Genomic DNA, 22,628 nt, shown 5'->3' on the forward strand with positions numbered 1-22,628 from the left:
TTTTCATTTTCACGTTCCTGTTTCTACTGATTTTTTATTTCAATGATATCCGTCTCTTTGATTGATTCTCCCACTTTTTTGGTCACTGATTGTAATTGTTCTTTGACCTTTCTTTGGTTCTTCATTTTTGTTTCTATTCTCCTTTTCCTTTCTTTTATTTTCTCTTTTAATCTTAATCAGTTCACTTTCTAGATCATTCAACTCTGATTATTTCTGTTAGTTCTACACAAGTTTGACATCTCTTTTTTACAAAGCTCTATAGTCTATTTTTAAATAAATTCATCCATCAAGTCGTTGATGTCTTGATTCCTTTGTGCCCTGCTAACCCTAGTTTCTCTTTCTGTATCCATAACTTTTTCTATTGGTCCCCTTTCCCTCTGAAAGCCCAAAAAACATTGCTTTCATACCTTTGAGTCGTCTTCTGAGTGACCCTTGTACATGTTCTCTTTGGGATTATTCCTAGTGGTGATTCCACTCTACTCATATCTCATTCTCTCTTTGTTGGTTCATTAATTCTTTTGCCTTCTTTACTTTCCTCCATTTTGTGCTAAAACTATACTTTTCCAAATACTAGATTTGATACTTTACCGGTCACTCAAAAACACAGCCCTACATCCCGAAAAACAAGTCGTTTTTCCTGATCCAATCGACAAAGGGCTAAGTCAGAGCTCAATTGCTGGACTTCCTCTCTGACGAGTGGTGTGTGCATGTGTGTGCGTGTGTGTTTAAGATACAAAATTGTAAGTAGTTATAGAAGTACATTTTGAAGTCTCACAAGACCATGGGTGTTATAGAGAAGTTTGTTTTATACATATAGCCAAACCAACCATGTGATTCATCTGGTGGAGGTACACGAGTGGAAGTAGTAGGAGTGACATTCTAAACAATCCTTGATTTGAATGTGTGAAAGGACTTGAATGCCCCTAATATATTCCTTTACAAAGGATTACAAAGGCGGAGCATGCCAACATGAGACCTTTTGGTCCATATCTAGGTCGGATGCAAAAAAAAATCATAATAATAATAAAATATTAAATAAAAACTATAATAATGTAAATAACAAATGAAATACATAAATAAATGCATAGGTATAGTTAAATAATAAAGAGGTAAATAGTAAATAATAAATTGACATATAACTAATAATAAATGAAAATCAAAACAGACAAATGATAAAAAAACAAAAACAATATAAAATAAATTATAATCATTACAGCATCTTCCTTGACCTTAGGTGTTTATCTAAATGATTCTTAAAGCTTCGAACTGAACTACATTGCACTACCTGTGCAGGAAGTTTATTCCATTCATTAACTACACGGTAGGCAAAGTTGTTTCTACCTACTTCCAAATTGAATCTATTTCCGGACAGTTTGAGACCATTGTTTCTTGTCTGATTCTCATTCAATGTGAAAATGTTGTCACTTTTGATGTTGTCAATTCCCTTTAAAATCTTAAACACCTGTATCAAGTCACCTCTGAGTCTACGCTTTTTTTGGGGAAAACAGATTCCTATGTTTTAGTCGATTTTTGTATGATTTATTTTTTATATTTGGAATTAGTTTTGTGGCTCGCCGTTGTACTTTTTCCAGTCTGTCAATGTCTATAATGAGATTCGGTGACCATACGGTAACAGCATATTCCAAATGTGGACGAACTAACGATTTATATAGCTTGTTAATGAGTGATGGACTTTTGAAATCAAAAGATCACGCAATCAGTCCCACAATTTTATTTGCTTTCTCAGAGGCTGAAATACACTGCTTGGATGATTTGAGGTCGTTACTGATAATTACGCTGAGATCTTTTTCACTATCCGTTTTTGTTAATGAATTTCCTAATAACTTGTAATCATACTGTTATTTTTACATATGTGCATTACCTTGCATATATTTGTGTTAAATTTCATTAGCCATTTTTCAGACTATTGCTGTAATTTATCTAAATCTTCTTGAATATCTAATTGGTTTGAGTGATCATTTGCCACTCCGCACAGTTTTGTATCATCAGCAAATTTGGAAACAGTAGATTTTAGTCCATGGTTTATATCATTTATATATACTATGAATAGAAGTGGCCCAAGAACGGAACCCTGAGGAACTCCACTTGTAACATTTTTCCATCTAGAAGTTTTTCCATTTAAAACAACTCTCTGTTTTCGACCATTCAACAAATTACTAGTCCAGCCTAATATGCTACCACTTATTCCGTGTAAAGCTAATTTAGTAAGTAGTCTTTCGTGTGGGACGGTATCAAAAGCTTTTGCAAAGTCTAGATATACTAAATCTATATTGTTTCTTTTGTCATAACTCGAGATAACTGTGTTGTAGAATTCGAGTAAGTTAGTCACGCAAGAACGTTTCCGTATCAAACCATGCTGGCTATCATATATCAAATGGTTACTTTCTAAATGATGTTCGATAGCATCTCTGATGATAGTTTCCATTATTTTTCCTACGATTGAAGTCAAACTTATAGGCCTATAGTTATTTGGCTTCTTTTTGTCACTTTTTTTTAATATGGGAGTAACGTTAGCTAGCTTCCATTCTCTTGGGACATCTCCGGATATGATGGATTTCTTGAAAATAATTTCTAATGGAACAACAATCTCATTTTTTATTTCCTTTAACCACTTCACTACGGGCCAAAATCTCGCGGGCAGCATTAGCTGCCAGACGTACGATGTTTCGTCATAATACTCGCATCATAAAAAATAGTCACCGTTTATATCGATCGTTCTCTCTTTCACCCATGAATTTTGATAACCATAGAAAATGTGATGAAGACAGTTTAGAGAGTATGTCATTATGCAGGAGCAACTACAATAAATATAATCAAGACGCCAATATGGCAGCCTCGCGTATCCACTTGCTCCTCATGCCGCCTACGTAGGCGGCACCGTATGGAAGGGGTTAAGATTCTTGGATACCAACCGTCAGGCCCTGGTGTTTTATTAACTTTGAGTTTATCTATACACCTTTTAATTTTTTCTTTTGTTATATTTACCGTAGTAAGTTTACCCTACACTTTTCACAGGTTTCAGCATGGAATTCATTTTGAGGTGTTTCGTTAACCTCTTCAATATGAGTCAAATTCTTGTGGGCAGCATTTGCCTGATGTACAATGTTTCAATGATGCATCACAATACTCACATTATAAAATATAAAGTTACAGCTGTATTACTCACTCTCTTTCACTCTGAATATCAATGACCACAGAAAACATGATCAAGCCAGTTCATAAAATATGGGGGGCTACAACTATAAAAAATATAATGAAGACGCCAAAGATGGAATACTCATGTACCCACTTGCGCCTCATGATGCCTATGTAGGCATCATCGTATGGAAGGGGTATGTGATGTCATACCTACACAAGTATATAAACAACTCCGAAGAGTATACGTAGTTAGTTAAGAAGCAAAAAGAAAGAGGTGAAGATGAAGAACAGAGTCTATCGGCTCTCCTGATGTTGGCTCCTTGGCAACCTTCAACAACACTCAGACCTGAATAGAGTCTACCAGCTTTCCTGATGTTGAGGTGAGGTGGAGAATGGGGGTGGAAAGGGAGTTGGGAAATAGGGTTGATGAAAGAGTATTGGGATGGTTTGGATGCATGGAAAGAACGAGTGAAGAAAGATTAGTAAAAGAGGTGTGGAAGGCAGAAGTGGTTGGAGTGAACATGAGGGGGCAACCAAGGATGAGATGGATGTATGAGGTAAAAGGGGCACTGGGAAAGGGGGGAATGTCTGTTGAGGAAAGACAGGAGAAGACAGATGATAGGGGTGAGTGGAGAATGGTTGTGTTTGGATGTTGTGATGCATGGAAGAGGGTGGGTGGTGGGGGATGGAGTGATGGAGTATGTGTGAAGGAGATTTTGATGCAGCCTGAAGGGATTTCTCCCCATCTCTTTTTCTGCATGAGGGGACTGATAGGGAGGTCGCCGATTAAATGCAGCGGCCTTGCTGTGGATGTGCCGTGTCTTGCTATAATGCTTCTGACTCAGGGCAATGCGCAAGATGCAGGGATGCCTGTCATCCAGGAGCCAAGAAAAGTGGGGGGAGGGGTGGTGAATAGGAGTGGTGTATGTGGGGATGAAATGGGTAGGAGTGGATTTATGTCTTTGACTTTGGCTACCTCCCTTTTAAGGGGGGATAAAGCCATTGGTATATGTATGTACATATGTAAATATATATATATACAATTTTTTCAATAAAATGTATTTCTAAAAGTATCACACTTACCCTGAATGGCTTCTTTGATCACACTAACAGTTTTATCCCATACATCATCAGGATCCATCTCTACATAGCCAGTTTGTGGGTACAATAAAGTAATCTGTCCATGGAAATAAAACAAAAAAAAATATATAAATATATATATATATATATACAAATAAAACAGCAACTTTATATTTTTCACTGGTATTCAGGACTTGTACAGTACTTCTGACTACTAGCAAGGAATTTCATTCAATTCAGGGATGTAAACGCTTGTACTTTGTAAACATTTAAACAAGTCAATAGATACATGGCAGGGGAGGAATATGGCATGCCCTGGCCATACAGTTCCTGTCCCAGGTTCAACTGCAGGCAATATAATCTTGTGATCTCTGTATCCCATGACACCCCTGAAGACAGTCCTAGTACTAGTACTAGGATCCAAATATCAGGCAATAAACTTCCCTCACCGAGTCTGGTGTCTCACCCCCAGATATTATGAGGCTTGTTAAAAAAAAAATCTGTGCGAATTTGCAGCAAAATATAACTGTATTTAATAGTGCCACAACTAACATTTATTTTTACACATATGTTAGCGTAAGAGAAATATAAATATAAATATATGGGGGCAACTCTAAACTTTTGGGAATACCAAAACTAATGTCAGGTACAGGTGATCAAATAGCAGCAGCAGTTGTGGAATGTCTTGAAGATTGGAATATTAAAGACAGCATTAAGGCCATGTGTTTTGACAATGCTGCTAGTAACAGTGGTCGTAAGAAAGGTGCATGTGTGGCAATAGAAACAAAACTAAACAGAAGTCTTCTTTGTTTTGCTTGCAGGCATCATATTAACGAAATAATAGTGTCTGATATATTTCAGAAGTGTTTTGGTGCTTCATCTGGGCCAGAAATTCCATTATTCAAACGTTTCCAAAATTCATGGAAGAGTATCAATACTTCATCATATGAAGCACATAGTGCAAGTCTTCCCTCGAAAAAAGCGGAGCTCATTTTTTGCCAGGAACAGTTGAAATGTCATCATCCTCGCGCAGATTACAAAGAACTTTTACAACTATCAGTGGCATATTTAGGAGGTGACACAACAAGCATCAGCTTCAAGCAGCCTGGAGCAGTGCATCGAGCACGTTGGATGGCAAAGGTGATCTATTCAATTAAAATTGTGCTCTTCAAGCTACAATTTAAAATGATAAAGAAGGAGCAGTCATCAGTGGAGCGATTTGCAGAATTTGCCGTGCAGTTCTACGTTCCTAACTGGTTTACTTCTTCAACTGCATCTACTGCACCTCGCAAGGATTTAGAGTACTTGCAAAGTCTTCAGATATGTGAAGATAAGGAACTTGCTTCTGTGGCCAGCAGAGCTCTTGGTCGTCACCTATGGTATCTAAGTGAAGAATTGGTGTCCCTTGCTTTCATGGATGAAGGTATCTCTCTAGCCTTGAAGAGAAAGATGGAGTCGGCATTGCAGAAGCCTGGCTCACAGCATCCAGAAAAACGGTACACACTGGGAGAAAAAGTGAGCATCTCAGACAAAACTTTAGCTGATTTCGTGACTGAATTCAGTAGACTTTTCTTTACAAAGTTGTCCTTAGATTCCTCTTTCTTAGAAGTAGACCCGTCTGAATAGAATGAACAAAGTGATTCTCAAGCTGCAAAAGAATATACTAATACTATGAATGTCACCAATGACAATGCAGAGAGAGCTATAGCCTTGATTGAGAGCTACAATAATCATCTTACCAAAAATGAAGATCAGCTTCAGTACCTTCTACAGGTTGTTGAAGATCACAGAGATAAATTTCCAAATACAACAAAACATGCATTGAAGAAAAGCATGAATGAATAATAATAAAAAACAACTCAGTTCATTGCAAAACACTGTGCAATAGGCCTCCTGGGGATACCACATAAAAAAAGCGCCTTTTTCAGTTACCTCAAGGGTGGTGTGGAAAAACTGAGAAACCTTAAACTTTGTAGGCTTTGTGGCACTACTAAAACTCGTTCAACATACCTCAAATTTGGCAACAATTGTTTTTATAGCTAGCCTCACAATTTGCATGGGTGAGACCAATGAAATTAATAATATGAAAAACCACCCCTATACAACTGGGCCAGTCTAATGTACACATATACCAAAGAGAAAAAGAAGAGAAAGAAATTGAGGAGATATTAAATGTGGTTCAAGACGAGGGACAGAATCTGAAAAAGGACATCGATGATGTGCATAGGATGGGGACATACTCAAAAGAAAAAACTATAGACCAATGAAAATCAAACTAAGAATTCAAATGATAGAGGAAGAAATACTACCAAAAGCGGCAAAACTAGCAGTGAAAAATACAAAAATGTGTGGATAAAAAAGGAAATGAATGAAGAGGAAATTGAGAAAGATGGGGCACTGAGAAGTGAAGCCAAAGAAAAAACAAGAAAAGAACATTCGGAGAATGCTGGATCTGAGACTGAGTAAATGGTACATCAGAAAGATGGAAACATAAAAAAAGAGAAAAGAAAAAATTAAAAGTGGCATATACAAACATGGATGGTATGATCCCTGGAATAAATAAATTATACGACTATTTGTCAATAGAGAAACCAATCATAACGGGAATTGTGAAGACAAAACTAAAAGGTCCTATACAATCAAGTATGGTGGGACAAGGTTTATACAACCTTTGGTCAAAAAATAGAATGGACAAAAAAGGGTAAGGAGTCATGCTATTGACTAGAAAGGACCTAAATGTAATAAAGGCATCAGAAGGAAAGGATAATGTGGAACTGATCACAATTAAAGTCGAAAATAACAGTATGAAAAGTAGAGAGTTCATAGTTGTATATATGCCCCCAAAAACTAAGACTTGAACTGACAGTGAACACTCAAAATTACTAGAAGACACAAAGAATGAATTAACAGAGACACTGAAATAAGGAGAAAACATAGTAATTATGGGTGACTTTAACACAAAGGAAATAAATTGGGAAAAATTGACAATGGGAGGAGGAGAGGAACACTGGGGCAACATCCTACTGGATATGACCATTGATTACACATTGACTCAATGGGTCAAAGAAAACACTATGTACAGACAAAATGAAGAACCATTAAGACTAGATTTGATATTCACCTCTGAGCCTGAAATTGTGGAATAAACTATAAGACACCAATTGGGAAGAGTGACCACATACAAATAGAGTTCGAGCTTAAGGAACAAAATGTTGTGAGAAAAAATGAGAAACATAGAGAAGGAAGATTAATGTACAACAAAACTAACTTTGTAAAACTTAGAAAAATTTGCAAATGATGAAACAAAGATGGAAGAGAAATGGAACATTTTTAAAGATATATATAAGGAGGGTACAGATAAATATGTGCCTAAACAGAAACAGAAAAGGGTGTACATAAAGTGCTGTTATAATAAAAAGTGTAGTGATGCTAAAGATAGAGACAAAGCTTGGAAGATGGAAAAAAAATAAAAAAGTGACTAAATGGCAAACATACATCAAACTGAGAAATGAATATGTAGACATATGCAGAGAGGAAAAAAGAAACTATGAAAAAGATATAATAGACCTACATTATTTTACAGATATGTAAACGATAAACTAAAAGACAAACATGAAATAGTGAAACTGCATGAAGGAAATAAAGAATAAACAGATATAGAAATGGCTGAAGTAATGACCAGACACTAAGTCTGTATTCACAGTTGAAAGCTCACAAATGTGGGATGATGGACACCAAGAAAGATCCCCCAAAATGAAAGAAATAAGGGTGACACAGAAATAAGGGACCAAATAAAGAAACTTGATGTCAGAAAGTCACATGCACCAGACGGAATAGCAAACTGGATATTAAAAGAATGTATACATAAACTCGCAGATAAAATACACAAGATAATTGACTTCTCATTAAAAAAAGGAAAAGTACAAGATTGGAAAAATGCAAATATTGTACCAATATATAAGGGAGGAGATAAAGAAAATCCAACAAACTATAGACTGGTATCCCTTACAAGCACAATTGCAAAAATATGTGAAAAAATTATAAAAAAATAAATGGATTAAACACTTGGAAGAGAACAAAATACTAAACCCCAACAAATTTGGGTTTAGGAGTGGAAGATCATGTACTTAAGGGGGTACGCAACACCTGCGGGGGGGGGGGGTGAATTTGGTCAAGATATAGCATTTTTCAAAACTGTGTTCAAAATGTTTGTATACCATTTAGAAATAAATCCCGACAAATAATTTTCCAGCGGCACGCAATTTAAATGTCTTGGGCAGGGGTTTAAATGGATGGAGTTAAAGGCGCAACCCACAGTAGAGGGGGGGCATGCCACTTAGGACCTTCAGGCGCATCGAATAACGTTGAAATTCGATTGAATTTACGCTCGCCCAATGCTTCAACGGCCAGTATGAGGGTGGAGGGGAAGGGAGGAAGGTGGAGGGATAGCTCTTGCCAACTTAGAGCTCAGTTACCTACTAGCTTCGAAAAAAAAAGTACGCATGTCTCATGAGCTCTCCTGGCAATATATTATCTTAGCTAGTACATATTACTCATTAGTACAGTCATCATGGGTAGCAAAAAGAACATCTACAATGACAAAAAAACAACAGTTAAAGATAACAGTCAAAGACGACTAGCCTAGACCTCACCACCTCTCACTCCACCACTGCCCTCACTTCCACCTCTCTCAACATATGTAGCCAGGTTCTACACCATGAAGTACTTTATTCATCTCGAATACAGCAAGAAAATTAGATATTAGTTATGAAATTATACAGAGGGGAGATAAGAATGAATGTGAATTTATGATTGTGGAGAAGAGCAGTTTTTTGCCCAACTTTACCGGAAGTAAAAGTTACGAGTACTATCGATGGTTCGTGGAGTAAGAGAGGATTCACTTCCAAAGGCACCCACTGCTGGTTAAAATAAACCTCTTTCCAATTATTTAGATACCCTGAAGACCCCCAGCAGTGAGGTTTCATATGAAGAAACCGACAAATGTGCAAAAAAGCAAATTATATGATGGTGTCGTCTGTGCGTCGCCACTACTGTGATATACTTATACTTTAGTTTTTCATTATTTAAAGTACTTATAATTAAAATATGTTGATGATTTTTACTGTACTTATCCATTATATAATAAGAATTAAGCCATGAAAACATCAGTCAAATTGGTGAAACTATAAGCAAATTACAGATACATTTATATTTCAAGTCGTCATATCTCCGTTCAATATTTTTTTTACTTTTTTTTAATCATAAAAAATCTAAAATACATCAGATTTGGATGAAACTTACGGGAAATATTACATTTAATAACTGCTAGGGCCGGTCATTCAAATATTTTGAATAAGATGAAAGAGTTAGGAGTAATAATGGAAACAAGACAAAAAAAATGTCATTTTTCACGATTTTTGCCGGACATTAAAATTGAAATGCCTGTATGTAAAACAATAAAGGAAATTGTTCAATTACTCAATGACCGGCCCTAGGTGTGCCTACTGACTAATCATAGCCAAAATATAAAACAAATTGGTCCACGTATTATGATGCTGTACACTTTTAAATGTCACTACTGGTATATGTACATGTGTACATACATCATTCTGTTTCACCTAAAATGTAGGCAACATGGATACCTATTTACCTGAGAAGTTTCAGCTCTTTACTCTAAATAGTTTAGAAAATGACCCCTAGGTCTCGCATACCCCCTTAATATGCTTTTACTCAAGATTGGTAGACATAATACAAAAAAGAGATGGCTAGGCAGACTGTGCCTTCCTGGACTTACAAAAGGCTTTTGACAAAGTATCACACAAAAAGCTACTAAGAAAAATTGAAACAATAGGTGGAATACAGGGAAAATTATTGGAATGGATAAAAGACTTCTTGAACGGAAGAAAAATGAGGGGTACTCAGAGAAAAGAACTCAAATTGGGTAAATATGATAAGTGGAGTCCCCCAAAGCTCTATATTGGCTCCAATAATGTTTGCTGTTTATATAAACAACATGGATGAAGGAAATGAATGTTATATAAACTTCTTTGCAGATGATGAGAAACTATTGAAGAGAGTAAGTAAAGAGGAAGATAGCAAATCTTTTGAAGAAGACCTGGACAAGTCGGAAATGGAAAATAAAAAACAAAGTGAATTTCAACATTAAGAAATATAGTACAGGTAGTTCTCGTTATATGCGGGGGTTCCGTTCCGCGGACCCCCCGCATATAACGAATTCGCATATATCGAACTATTGAACCTATGGGAAAAAGGGGGATACGTTCTCAACTCGGATTGATTTTTTATTTATTTATTTTATTTTATTTTTATTATTATTATTTTTTTTTTTATTTATTTATAATAGGAGGGTTATAGAACAGAGTGAGTGAGCAAAGCGAGCATGATATTCTGCAACATTAACACTCTCTGAGTATTAAACTCGGGAAAAGACGCTACCGTAAACATCACTTATTTCGCCAAGCGTATTTTCTTCAGCTGTTTGAAAAATCAGTCTGTTTACAATTCACATTTCAGACTGCTTGCTACGCTTAAACTGACTGTTGATGTGCTCTGGAGATACACAGGCAGGCTTACTGCTTAGAGTTTATCCAGTGCGTAGAATAAACGATAATTCTTGCAGAGAGTGAAAATTGACGAAATTAATTGGGGCAGTAATAAGTATCAAAAATTAATTTGTTTGTGAAAAAAATAATTAATTTGTGTATCAAATAAGCTTAATTACCTGCAGAAAGACAATGGTTTGGCCTATGAAACAGGAAGGATGCCTAAGACGATGCCGTCTGTCCAGCTGCCGGTGTTGTTGTGATAACGCCGCAGTGATGCCAGCTCTACCTAGCTGATGCAGCCAGTGTTACCACACGGCTTTATGCGCACCAACTTCAAATATATAATAGGTATTTTGAAAAAAATAATCGGCCGCGACTATTTTTATTTATTCGTTTTTTTTTAGGTCAAATCGCATATCTTCGAATATATCCCCGCACATATCGAAAAGTGGTGCAAATTCTTGAATCGCATATACGTGAATTCGCATATATCGAAGTCGCATATATCGAGAACTACCTGTATAATGGAATTTGGAAAAAGTAAAAATAGAATATATGATCAATATAAAATTGGTACATAGGCAGTTACAAAAATAAACTCAGAAAGAGACCTCAGAGTAATTATTTCAAACCACATGACACCAGACAAACATATAAACAAAATAGTTGGAGAAACTTACAATTTAATAAGATCAATGAAAGTGGCCTTTGACTACATGGACAAGGAAATGGTAAAGAAAATAATAGTTACACTGATAAGACCAAAATTAGAATATGTAGCATCACTATGGACACCTAGTACAATAAAAAACATAAAGAAACTAGAAAGAATTCAAAGAGGATTGACAAAGATGGCACCAACACTTAGCAAGTTGACATATGAACAAAGATTGGACAAACTAAACTTACTAACTCTGGAACAAAGAGAAAGAGGCGATTTGATAACCATTTACAGAATTATGAAAGGGATGGAAATCCTTGATAGGGATGACCTACTTAAATGGGACAGAGGAAATGCAAGAGGACATGAGAAGAAACTTAAGGACAGTTACAGAAGAGATTTGAAAAATAACAGCTTTCCACAAAGAGTAATAGATACATGGAACAAATTGAAAGAGATAACAATGAGTGCTAAAACTATACATGATCTTAAGGGACTGTGGGAAGTGCTTATAGGTGAACGTGTCATAAAAGTTGTTCAATTTCTTTGGTGAACTTATGTATACTTACTCTATCGGAAAGAGTATTATTGCATACTAAATTGTTTTAGTAACATGTATATATTACGTGTAGTTAATTTTTTTCTTTCTTTTTTTTATGATAGTATCTGTAATCATTGAAGTATCCACAGGCATAGGTAATCAGCCTACTATGTAGGAAATGAAAGATTAGAGTCTTGGAAACAACTTCATTGAGTTAGATTTTTTCCTACTCTCTTTTATTCTTTTTTATGATTTTTTTATTTTGAATAGTAGAAACTTCAGTGAAAATCTGCTATGATAAATTAAACAAAAAAATTAAGTTACAGTTTCCTTTGTTTTTTTCTGATCAAATTAAAGAATTACTCTTTCTCTTTACAAATTCGAAAGAATGAATGAAATCGGACAAAAAGAAACAGAGATATGGCTATTTAAATATAAAAAACATAAACTTTTCAGGAGAGGCATTTAAAGTTTAAAGGAGCGCACCAGCATTTAAAATCCTCCGGCCGCGTACTCACTCGTGACATTGTCTATTTTTTTACGTTTCCGTTTAAAACTTTAAACAAAACTGAACTGGCTATCGAAAATTTGACTTAATTTCAATATACAGAATGTTTTTTCATGCAATGGGGTTGCCAGATGTCGCCAATAATTTATCTATTTCATTTTATATATAAGAACAGAAACGGAATTGAGCTGTAATATTTGGTCGAAGTGTTACAGCCATCATAGAGAATCTTTTGAATACCTGTTGGTAGAATAAAAGATAATACGATCGCATGCATGACTGGTAGGCTAACAGATACGCGACAGGGCGACATCCTTTCTCCTTTAGCTTTGAAGAGATACTGAGATCCTTGTGGTGATTGACGATTAGTGTTGGGCAAGTTGCCAGATATCTCCATATATATTAATTATAGTAAACAAAACAGAACTGGGTATCAAAATTTTGACTTTATTTCAATATACAGAATGTTTTTTCATGCAATGGGGTTGCCAGAGGTTGCCAAAAATTTATCTATTTTATTTTATATATAAGAAAAGAAACGGAATTGAGCTGTAATATTTGGCTAAAGTGTTACCACCATCATAGAGAATCTTTTGAAATGTTTACCTAAAATTCGTTGATTTTCCAGAATTTTTCGTGTTTTCGCGCCCTACAGTCCCTTAAGAAAGAACTGGATGCAGGACAATACAACTGAGGGTCACTATGAGCATAGCTCTTCTCCCACAAAATACAAGGTACATACACACATACAAAAAGCATTTGATAAGGTACCACACAAGAAACTAATAAGAAAAATAGAATCAATAGGTGGCATCGGAGGAAAATTATTGGAATGGATGAAAGACTTCCTGACTGGGAGAAAAATGAGGGTAGTAATTAGAGATAAATACTCGAATTGGGAAGAAATGATAAGTGGTGTCCCACAAGGTTCGGTACTGGCTCCAATCATGTTTACCATATATATAATGACATGGATGAAGGAGTAGATTGTCATATGAATTTCTTCACAGATGACGCAAAAATACTAATGAAAGTAAGAACAGAGGATTGTGAATCATTACAGTTAGACCTGGACAAAATCTGGAAATGGACTCAAAAGTGGGAAGTGAACTTAGATATCAAGAAGTGTAGTATAATGGAGTTTGGAAAAAGTAAAAACAGAATATCAAGAAATTATAAGATTGGTGAAGTAGAAGTAAAAAAAAAACAGTGAACTCTAAAAGAGACACTGGAGTAATAATCAGCAAAGACATGACACTGCACAAACATATCAATAAATTAGTTGGAGAAACCTTCACCCTATCAAGGTCAATGAAAGCATTTGACTACTTGGATGAGGAAATAATTAAAAAAATATTAGTTACATTAATTAGACCAAACTGGAGTATGCAGCAACACTATGGACATCCAGTACTAAAAAGAATATAAAGAAATTAGAAAGAATACACACATACATATACCAAAGGCTTTTTCCCCCTTACACAGGGGGGGTAGCCAAAAAGAAAAAGGCATAGAAACCACTCCCACCCATTCCATCCCCTAGATATTCCACTACCCTCCAACCTCTTCCCTCCCTCACATCTTGGCACCTCCTGGATGACGGGTCATCCCTGCATCCTGTCCACTGCCCTGGGTCAGAAGCAAGGCCACTTCATTAATTTGGCGACCCCCCCTCCCGCCCTCTGTCCCCTCATACAGAAAAGGAGAAGACGGGGAGAAATCCCTTTGGGCTGCGTCAATCTATTTCTCATACATACTCCCTCATCCCCCACCCCCTCATGCATCACAGCATCATCCATACACAACCCCTCTCCATTCACCCCTACCTTCTGTCCTCTCCCATCCTTCCTCCACAGACATTACTCTCTTTTGTAATGCCTCTTTTACCTCATCCATCCATCTCATCCTAGGATGCGCCCCCTCATATTCACTCCTTCCACCTCTGCTTTCCACACCTCTTTTACTAATTTTTCTTCACTCATTCTTTCCATGTGTCCAAACCATCCTAATACTCTTTCATCAACCCTATCTCCCAACTCCCTTTCCACCCCCGTGCAAGAGAGACTTGGGAGTTCTAGTGAGTCCGGACCTTAAAACCAGGAAACAGTGCATTAGCACCAGGAATAAAGTTAATAGAGCATTAGGTTTCATTGCTAGGACAGTAACAAATTGAAGTACAGAGGTAATTATTAAACTCTATCAAGCGATAGTTAGACCCATCCTTGACTATGTGGTACATTTTTGGTCTCTGTCCTATAGAATGGATATCAATTCACTAGAATCAGTACAGAGAAAAATTACCAAAATGATACATGGACTCAGAAATTTGCCTTATGGGGAGAGGCTTAGGCACCTTAACTTATACTCTCTGGAAAGACGCAAAGTGCGAGGTGATCTAATTGTGGTGTTCAAGTGGATCAAAAGTTTTAACAAGGGTGATGCAAACAAGGTTATATTAAAACAACAGGCCAGGACTTGCAGTAATGGATTTAAACTGGACAAATTTAGATTTAAGAAGGAAATAGGTAAGAATTGGTTTACTAATAGGGTGGTCAACGAATGGAATAGACTTAGTAACCAAGTAGTGAGCACTGAAACTATCAGTTGTTTTAAGAAACGGTTAGACAACTTAATGGATGGGGATGACAGGTGGTGATGGATATGGAGCTTCCTTGTGTAGGCCTTATGGTCTCTTGCATTCTCCTTCATCCTTATGTTCTATGTAAATAACCTCACCAGCCAGTCCATCATCAATGTACCTCCTTTTTTCAGACATTCTGCATGACATCCATCCAGACCAGATGCCTTACCTGCTCTCATCATCTTAACAACTGCCTTCACTTCATCCTTTCTTATTTCTCCTCCATTTTCCTCACTCACAGTAATTTTCTTTGCACTTCCCATTACAACTACCTTTCCCTCCCTATCCTCCTTCGTATTTAGCAACTCCCTAAAATACTCTGCCCTTACTGCCTTCTCTTCCATTATCATCTCTCTACCTGCACCTTTTACTTTTTCTTCTCTACTTGATTCACCTCCTCTTACTCTCTCTTAATTTCTTTCCAAAACATCTTTTTATTACTTTCAAAATATTCTCTCATACTCTTACCCCATTTCACATCTGCTCTCCTCTTTGCCTCCTTTATCTTATGCTCTAATTCTTTCTTTTCTTTGTACCTCTCATATGATTCCCTCATCCCATTTTGTAACCAATCTTTGAAAGCTCACTTCTTTTCTACAACCTTCTTTACTTCCTCATCCCACCACTCACTACCCTTCCTTCTATTTCCTTCCATCCTCCTTGTTCCACACACCATCTTTGCACACCTTGTGACGCCCTCCTTGAACCATCCCCATTCCTCCTCCACTCCTAGTTCTACTCTATCCTTCACTCCCCTTCCACTCCTCTCTCAGCTTCTTTTTGTACTCCTTCTTTTCTTTCTCATTTAAGGGGATCATCCATTAGAAAATCAAACTATTTTGTTTGGGGTGAAAGTGGCTGAGATTTTTTCCTAGTAACTGTCTTGTCTCAGAGAAGATACCACTGAGTTTTCAAGTCATTTATGCTTATACTTTTTTTATTTATTTATTTTTTTTTTTTTTTCGAGGGGTAATTTTTGAAAATTTTGAAATTGATTCGGAGGATAGACCTTTGACTGGATATTGATTATTTTAAGTTGATGAATCCAGTTAGTATCCACCAGGGTTATATTGCTCAGGTTCCAAGCGTGCACTTTTCCTTTTCTTGGAGCCATGCATCTTTGGCGACAGATGATCTTTATCTGCCATCCTAAGCTGTTTTATGACAGCACTGGTTGTTGTCCCTCTTGCTGATGGCATATATGCAAGTTCATAACCAAAGATGTGGTTCAGAACTGCAACTTGAGCACAGAATTGAACTCTAGAAAATAGTATGTCTCACTTACTTGAAAGACAAGCTATGAATAAGTCACGTTCACATACTGTACGACAGTATGCTAAGGAGTCAGGTCCCTGTTGCCATATCGTATGCTATTATCATACAAAAGCATAAATATTGTGCAAAATACACAGCTTCTTTTATTAGCAAATATATGTAACAACAGAAAACATGATATGCAGTACGTAGAGCACACGACCCAGCCACAGTAGGGTGGGGAGGTACTGTTTTATATATTTTTTAATAGTAAAAATCAAGATACAACATCCATACTCAGCCACGAGATAGCTAATAAGCAACACTTTTAGAGGAAATATTTTCAGAATTTCGTTTTTTTTTTGTTTTTTTTTCGTGATTTTCTGATGAACGATCCCCTTAAGTACTTCACTCTAAGCACCTCCCTACCTTTTGTCCTTTTCCTCTTTTTCCATCTATCCTCCACTCTCAACTTACCTTCTACCAGAAAATTATCTGATATCCCCCAACTCTCTCCTCTTAGAACATGTACTCTCAACTTACCTTCCACCAGAAAATGATCTGATATCCCCCCCACTCTCTCCTCTTAGAACATGTACATCCTTAACTCTTCCTATTATACTCCTATCTACCACTATATAGTCCATTAATGCTCTATCTACCACCCTTCCATCCACCACCCTCTCCCATGTGTACTTATGCTTGACTTTCTTCCTAAACAATGTATTTGCTACCATCAACTCTCTAGACACATCTCCACCATCAACTCTCCACTACGATACTTTCCTGGAACTCCACATTTCCTACCGTAGGATTACGGTCTCCCAATACTACTACAGTGACGTTTCTCCCTAATCCCTCTATGCACTCATTTAAATCTATCCAAAAAGACTCCCTTTCTTCTACACTCTTCTCACTACCAGGCCCATATGCACTTACAAAAACCCACATCTCCTTTCCCAGTTTCACCTTCATCCACATTAACCTTGAAGAAACCTTCCACTCCACCACATGTTTACCTATCTCTTCACTTACTAGTATAGCCACCCCTTCTCTCCCTCATCCTCTCTTCAGTCCTGAGAACCTCCCAACTACACTCACCCCTCCCTCTCAACTTAGTTACACTCAAAACCAACACATCCATCTTTCTTCTCACAAACATATTCCCTATCTCTTCCCTTTTACTCTCATTTGTACTACATCCATGCATATTAAAAGACCCAAACCTTAGGTTACTGGTTGGAAAACTTCTAGACCCTCTTATGCCTTTATTCTTTTTAGGAATGTCCCCTGTGGGGCTACAGGGAGAAGGATGCCTAGTCCCAATCCCCGTCCCATTTTTCTCACCTCTTATGATTCAAGTGGGAATACTTGGTGGCAGCATTCTGTCCCCCACCATAGGTAGGCGAAAAAAAGAAATGAATATTCAGAGAAGTGGTATAGGACAGTTACAAGGGGTTGGGGGACAGCATGACGGAGGGACAGTCGCAGTATAATAAAAGTGTCATCATTTCTCTATGAACAGAGATTTCCTCTATCACAGACAAAATGTATGGATCTGGTCTGTAGGGGTGCCCCATATAGACCCTAGAGTATTAACTGCATGCTACTTTGCCACAATAACAAGCAGCCAATACATACATACACACACACACACACACACTTCAACGAACGGACGGCATAGACGACGTTCTGAAGAAAAAGTGAAATTTCGTGGATCCCAAAGCAAAGGAAGTACCTATTGTATTTGCAGGGTGGGGGGGAAATTGCTCGTGGTGTAGGGAAAGTAAGGAAAAAGAAGGGGAGGGATTACTGAGGGAAATGGAAGGAAATGTGGAAGGTGAGGACTTGGCCCAGGCAGGCAGACGAAATCTAAACAAATGAGGGCCGGACCAATTTAGTAATGATGAAATGTCTAACAAAAATGTAAAGATTAGAAGTATAGATAAGAGCAATACAGTAGAAAGTGATGAGAATATTTTCCAGGGATTTAAAGAGGGTGGGGGGGACACAAACAGAGATAAGAAGAGCAGAAAGTTTGTGATAAATTATGTGCCCCCGAAAACAGCCTCATGGGAAGAGAGTGAACATAAAAGTATGTTAGAGGACACAAAGATAGCATTAAACAAGATAATGGAAGAGGGAGGAAGAATAGTTATGATGGGCAACTTTAACCCTTAACAGGTAAAGGTCTTTTTGACAAACGATTCAGGTAAAGCGGGGTCTGACAGACCCCAAACACAAAAAATAAAAATAAAATACTTCTACTGCATTTATTGACATAGAAATCAAAACATATGTACTTCAACTTATATTCTTCCATTTACATGCTTAAAAGTGACTATAATTGTTAGACACATATTTTAATGAAAATTACAAAAATAATTATGAAAAATAAGATATTGTTGACTTCAGAGGGTGCTTGACTGAAAGCATGAAGCATGAAGCGGTTGGTCATCATCATTTTGTAGAGACCAATGTCCCAACTATCTTTAAGGAAACGCAGAGCTACAACAAATGAATAATAAATGTGTTTCATAAACCATGAAATCTGAAGAAAAAAAACGAGGTGATTATTTTGACTTTGACCAATTTTACGCAAAAATTATGGACTGGTTTTAATGAAATTTTCAGGGAAGGTTGATACTAGGTCCAGCAAACAATCTATAAGTTTTTAATGGTATCTAAGTTTATTATTTATAAGTTTTTATGGCTCTAAGCACTCCTACCCTGACTCAGCAAAACCCCATCCTTCGTTGACGGAAGTTTGTGGTCTCAGAGGGTTTTGAGTTTTCTTGAGAGGACATGAGTCGAGCAATTCATACATAATGCTAGTGATAATGAAGAACATATTCTATTGGATATACTGAAAGTGGAATTTGTGATACTGAAGAATCTAATTGCAGTTATCGCAGATGGGGGTTGAATGGTCCTGACACACTGGTCTTTTGCAGTGTAGGCAGTTCTTGGTCTTCCTGTCAGACTTCCGGTCACACAAGGCACATCGCTTTCTCATAGAAGAGGTATCCGCTTGCTGATGGGGCATGTTCAAGCCAAAGACTGTTCTGATGGTCATCAAAGTACTTTTGTGCATCCCCTTGAAGTTCATCCTCTCCTCTGCCCATGGCCGTATCATCTCTTCTGCCAGCTCAATCAGATACTTCCGGCGTGATGAAAGTTCCGCCTGTCCATCACGTTTCCTCATTTCATTGCAGGTGATATAGGAGTTGACACCGGCGGCGTTGACCAGTCCGTACATTATGCACAAAGGCCACCGTTTGGTTATTCGGCTGCACGTATATCGGGCACACATTTGATCAAACGCGTCAACCCCTCCTTTTGTGTTGTTATAATACAAGATGATTTCTGGCTTCCCACAGTCATCCATAACAGGTTGTTGGTGCATTGAGGAGATCAACGGCACAAATTTTTTCTTCTTCTTGTCAGGTAAATGTGACACAAGTGCCATGGTTGTGTCAAAGAGGAAAGACGTGCACCCTTTTCTGATGACCGTCTTGTCTGTCATCAGAGCTGGTACTTGTGGCTTCTTGTCCCTCAGTGTGCCTACATATGTGAGCCCATAATTTTTCAAAAGATCTTGTACAAGGGGGATAGATAAGAACCAGATGCATGTGTGGGAATAGAGTGGCTAAAATGTGGCGAGATGTCACATCTTATGATGATATGAGAATAGTGTGAGAAGAAACATATCAACAGAACAGAAAATATCAAACATTTATATGTGATACAAATTAAATTTGAACTAAAAGAGGGGAAGGATGAAATAAATTACAGCTGCATGTGTGGGAATAGAGTGACTGAGGTGCCCTAAAATGTGGCGAGATGTCACATTTTATGATGATATGAGAATAGTGTGATCTTGTTGTGAGAAGAAACATATTAACAGAACAGAAAATATTAAACATTCATATGTGATACAAATTAAATTTGAACAAAAGAGGGAAGGATAAATCAATCAAATAAAATGTGGCGGAATGTCATGCTTTATGATAATATGAGTATAGTGTGACCATGATATGAAAAGAAACTCACATTACCAGAACAGAAATTAAACATTGTGATAAAAATTAATGTAATCAAAAGAGGTAAAATGGAATAAATTAGATAAATAAAATAAATTAAATAAATAAAATCAAACTCGGATGTATGTTTTTCTGTTGATAAAAAAGAAGAAATTATTATTTACCCATAAGTATAAATGATAAAACATTTATATGACATGAACAAACCTCAGGTAAAGTGGGGTCTGACAAACCCCACGCTACTCACACCTCAGGTAAAGTGGGGTCTGACTGACCCCACGGTACTCACACCTCAGGTAAAGTGGGGTCAGACGGGCTCAAAAGCTCTATAAAGCTTATATAGAGCAAGATTCAGGAATGACCCTATCACCCCATTAAACTACTCCACTGATCAAGAAGGTATATGGGAGTACATATCTGTATGTAATATATTAGTATATTAAAATTAGTAAACAAAAAAGTATGGGGTCTGTCTGACCCCACTTTACCTGTTAAGGGTTAATTGCAAAGAAATCTGCTGGGAAGAAATGACAGTAAAGGGTGGAGACGGCTCATGGGGAAACGCTCTACTTGAGATGGTTACTGACCATACAATGACACAATGGATACAGGAGAACACTAAGTATAGAAATGAAGAAGAGCCATCGAGACTAGACCTAATAATTACATCTGAACCTAGAATAGTGGACAAAATTGAATATAAAACACCAATAAGTAAAAGTGACCACATATTGATTGAACTGGAACTTAATGAAGAAAAATATATGAAAAGAAATGAACAATATAGAAAAGGAAGAATGATGTATGAAGAAACAAACTTTGATAAAATAAGAGAATTCTTTCAAAAGGAAAACTGGGAAGAAATATACAAAGAAGAAACAACAGTAGAAGAGAAATGGAATATTTTAACAAAAATTTACAAAAAAGGAGTGGAAAAGTATGTCCCAAGACAAAAACAAGAAAAAGAATATGTAAAATGCTGGTACAACAAAAGTTGTAGGGAGTTAAAAGACAAAAGAGACAAAGCCTGGACCAGATGGAAAAAAGACATAAGACCTGAAAAATGGAAAATATATACCTGTTATAGAAATGAATATGTGCAAACGTGCAGAGAGGAAAAGAGAAAATATGAAAAAGATATCATAGAAAAGTGTAAAGATCAACCAAAATTATTCTACAGATTTGTAAACAATAAACTGAAAAACAAACAAGATTTGGAGAAATTAAGACAAGGAGTTGAATACACTGAGGAAATGGAAATGGCGGAAATTATGAACAAACATTTTAAATCAGTGTTTACAAGGGAGAACATACAACCTGAAGAGAATGAATGGAAAGAGAAAGTCCCCCCTATGGAAGAAATAGAAGTAACAAAGAATGAAATATTAACACACTTGAGTAATCTTGATGTCAGAAAATTGCATGGACCAGATGAAATAGCAAACTGGATACTGAAAGAATGCAGGAATGAACTGGCAGACAAAATACATAGCATACTAAACAGTTCCTTGAAAGAAGGAAAAGTTCCAGAAGATTGGAAAAAAGCAAATATAGTACCTATATATAAAGGAGGAAATAAAGAACCTACCAACTATAGACCAGTCTCTCTAACAAGTACAATAGCAAAAATTTGTGAAAGAATTATCAAAAGTAGATGGGTAAAATATTTAGAAAAAAACAAAGTGTTAAATCCAAGGCAATTTGGATTCAGACAAGGACGATCATGCGTCACCAATTTAATATGTTTCTATTCAAGGCTAATAGATATAATACAAGAAAGAGATGGATGGGCGGACTGTGCATTTCTAGACCTAAAGAAAGCTTTTGAAAAAGTACCACATAAGAAGTTGATTACGAAATTAGAAACTGAAGGAGGTATACAGGGCAAACTACTAAATTGGATGGAAGACTTTTTGCAAGAAAGAAAAATGAGAGTAGTGATAAGAAACCAGCACTCAAAATGGGATGAAGTAATAAGCGGTGTTCCGCAGGGAACAGTTCTGGCCCCAATAATATTTGCTATATATATTAATGATATGGATGAAGGAATTGAAAGCTATATGAGCTTCTTTGCAGATGATGCAAAACTACTGAAAAGAGTGAAAACTGAAGAAGATTGTGAATCACTACAGAGAGATCTAAATAAAGTACAAGAATGGAGTAGGAAGTGGGAGA

At 36.8% G+C, this 22,628-nt stretch overlaps 1 protein-coding gene across 6 annotated transcripts in view; it reads right to left on the reverse strand.

Annotated features, from left to right (window-relative positions):
- Positions 1 to 22,628, reverse strand: part of LOC143039895 (glycerol kinase 5) — a 474,671-nt gene that overhangs the window by 187,649 nt on the left and 264,394 nt on the right. For 5 of the 6 annotated variants that reach the window (XR_012967672.1, XM_076210228.1, XM_076210230.1 and 2 more), the window contains exon 3: positions 4,243 to 4,336. The exons of the other annotated variant lie outside the window; for it this stretch is intronic. Coding sequence is in view for 4 of the 5 variants with exons in the window: in XM_076210228.1 (XP_076066343.1) it covers positions 4,243 to 4,336 (94 nt within the window). In the remaining variant the exon portion in view is untranslated. The remainder of the gene's footprint in view (positions 1 to 4,242; positions 4,337 to 22,628) is intronic. 6 annotated transcript variants of the gene reach the window in all.

Source organism: Oratosquilla oratoria, chromosome 27, assembly GCF_046742065.1.
Source record: "Oratosquilla oratoria isolate Oo_2021 chromosome 27, ASM4674206v1, whole genome shotgun sequence".
NCBI lineage: Eukaryota > Metazoa > Arthropoda > Malacostraca > Stomatopoda > Squillidae > Oratosquilla > Oratosquilla oratoria.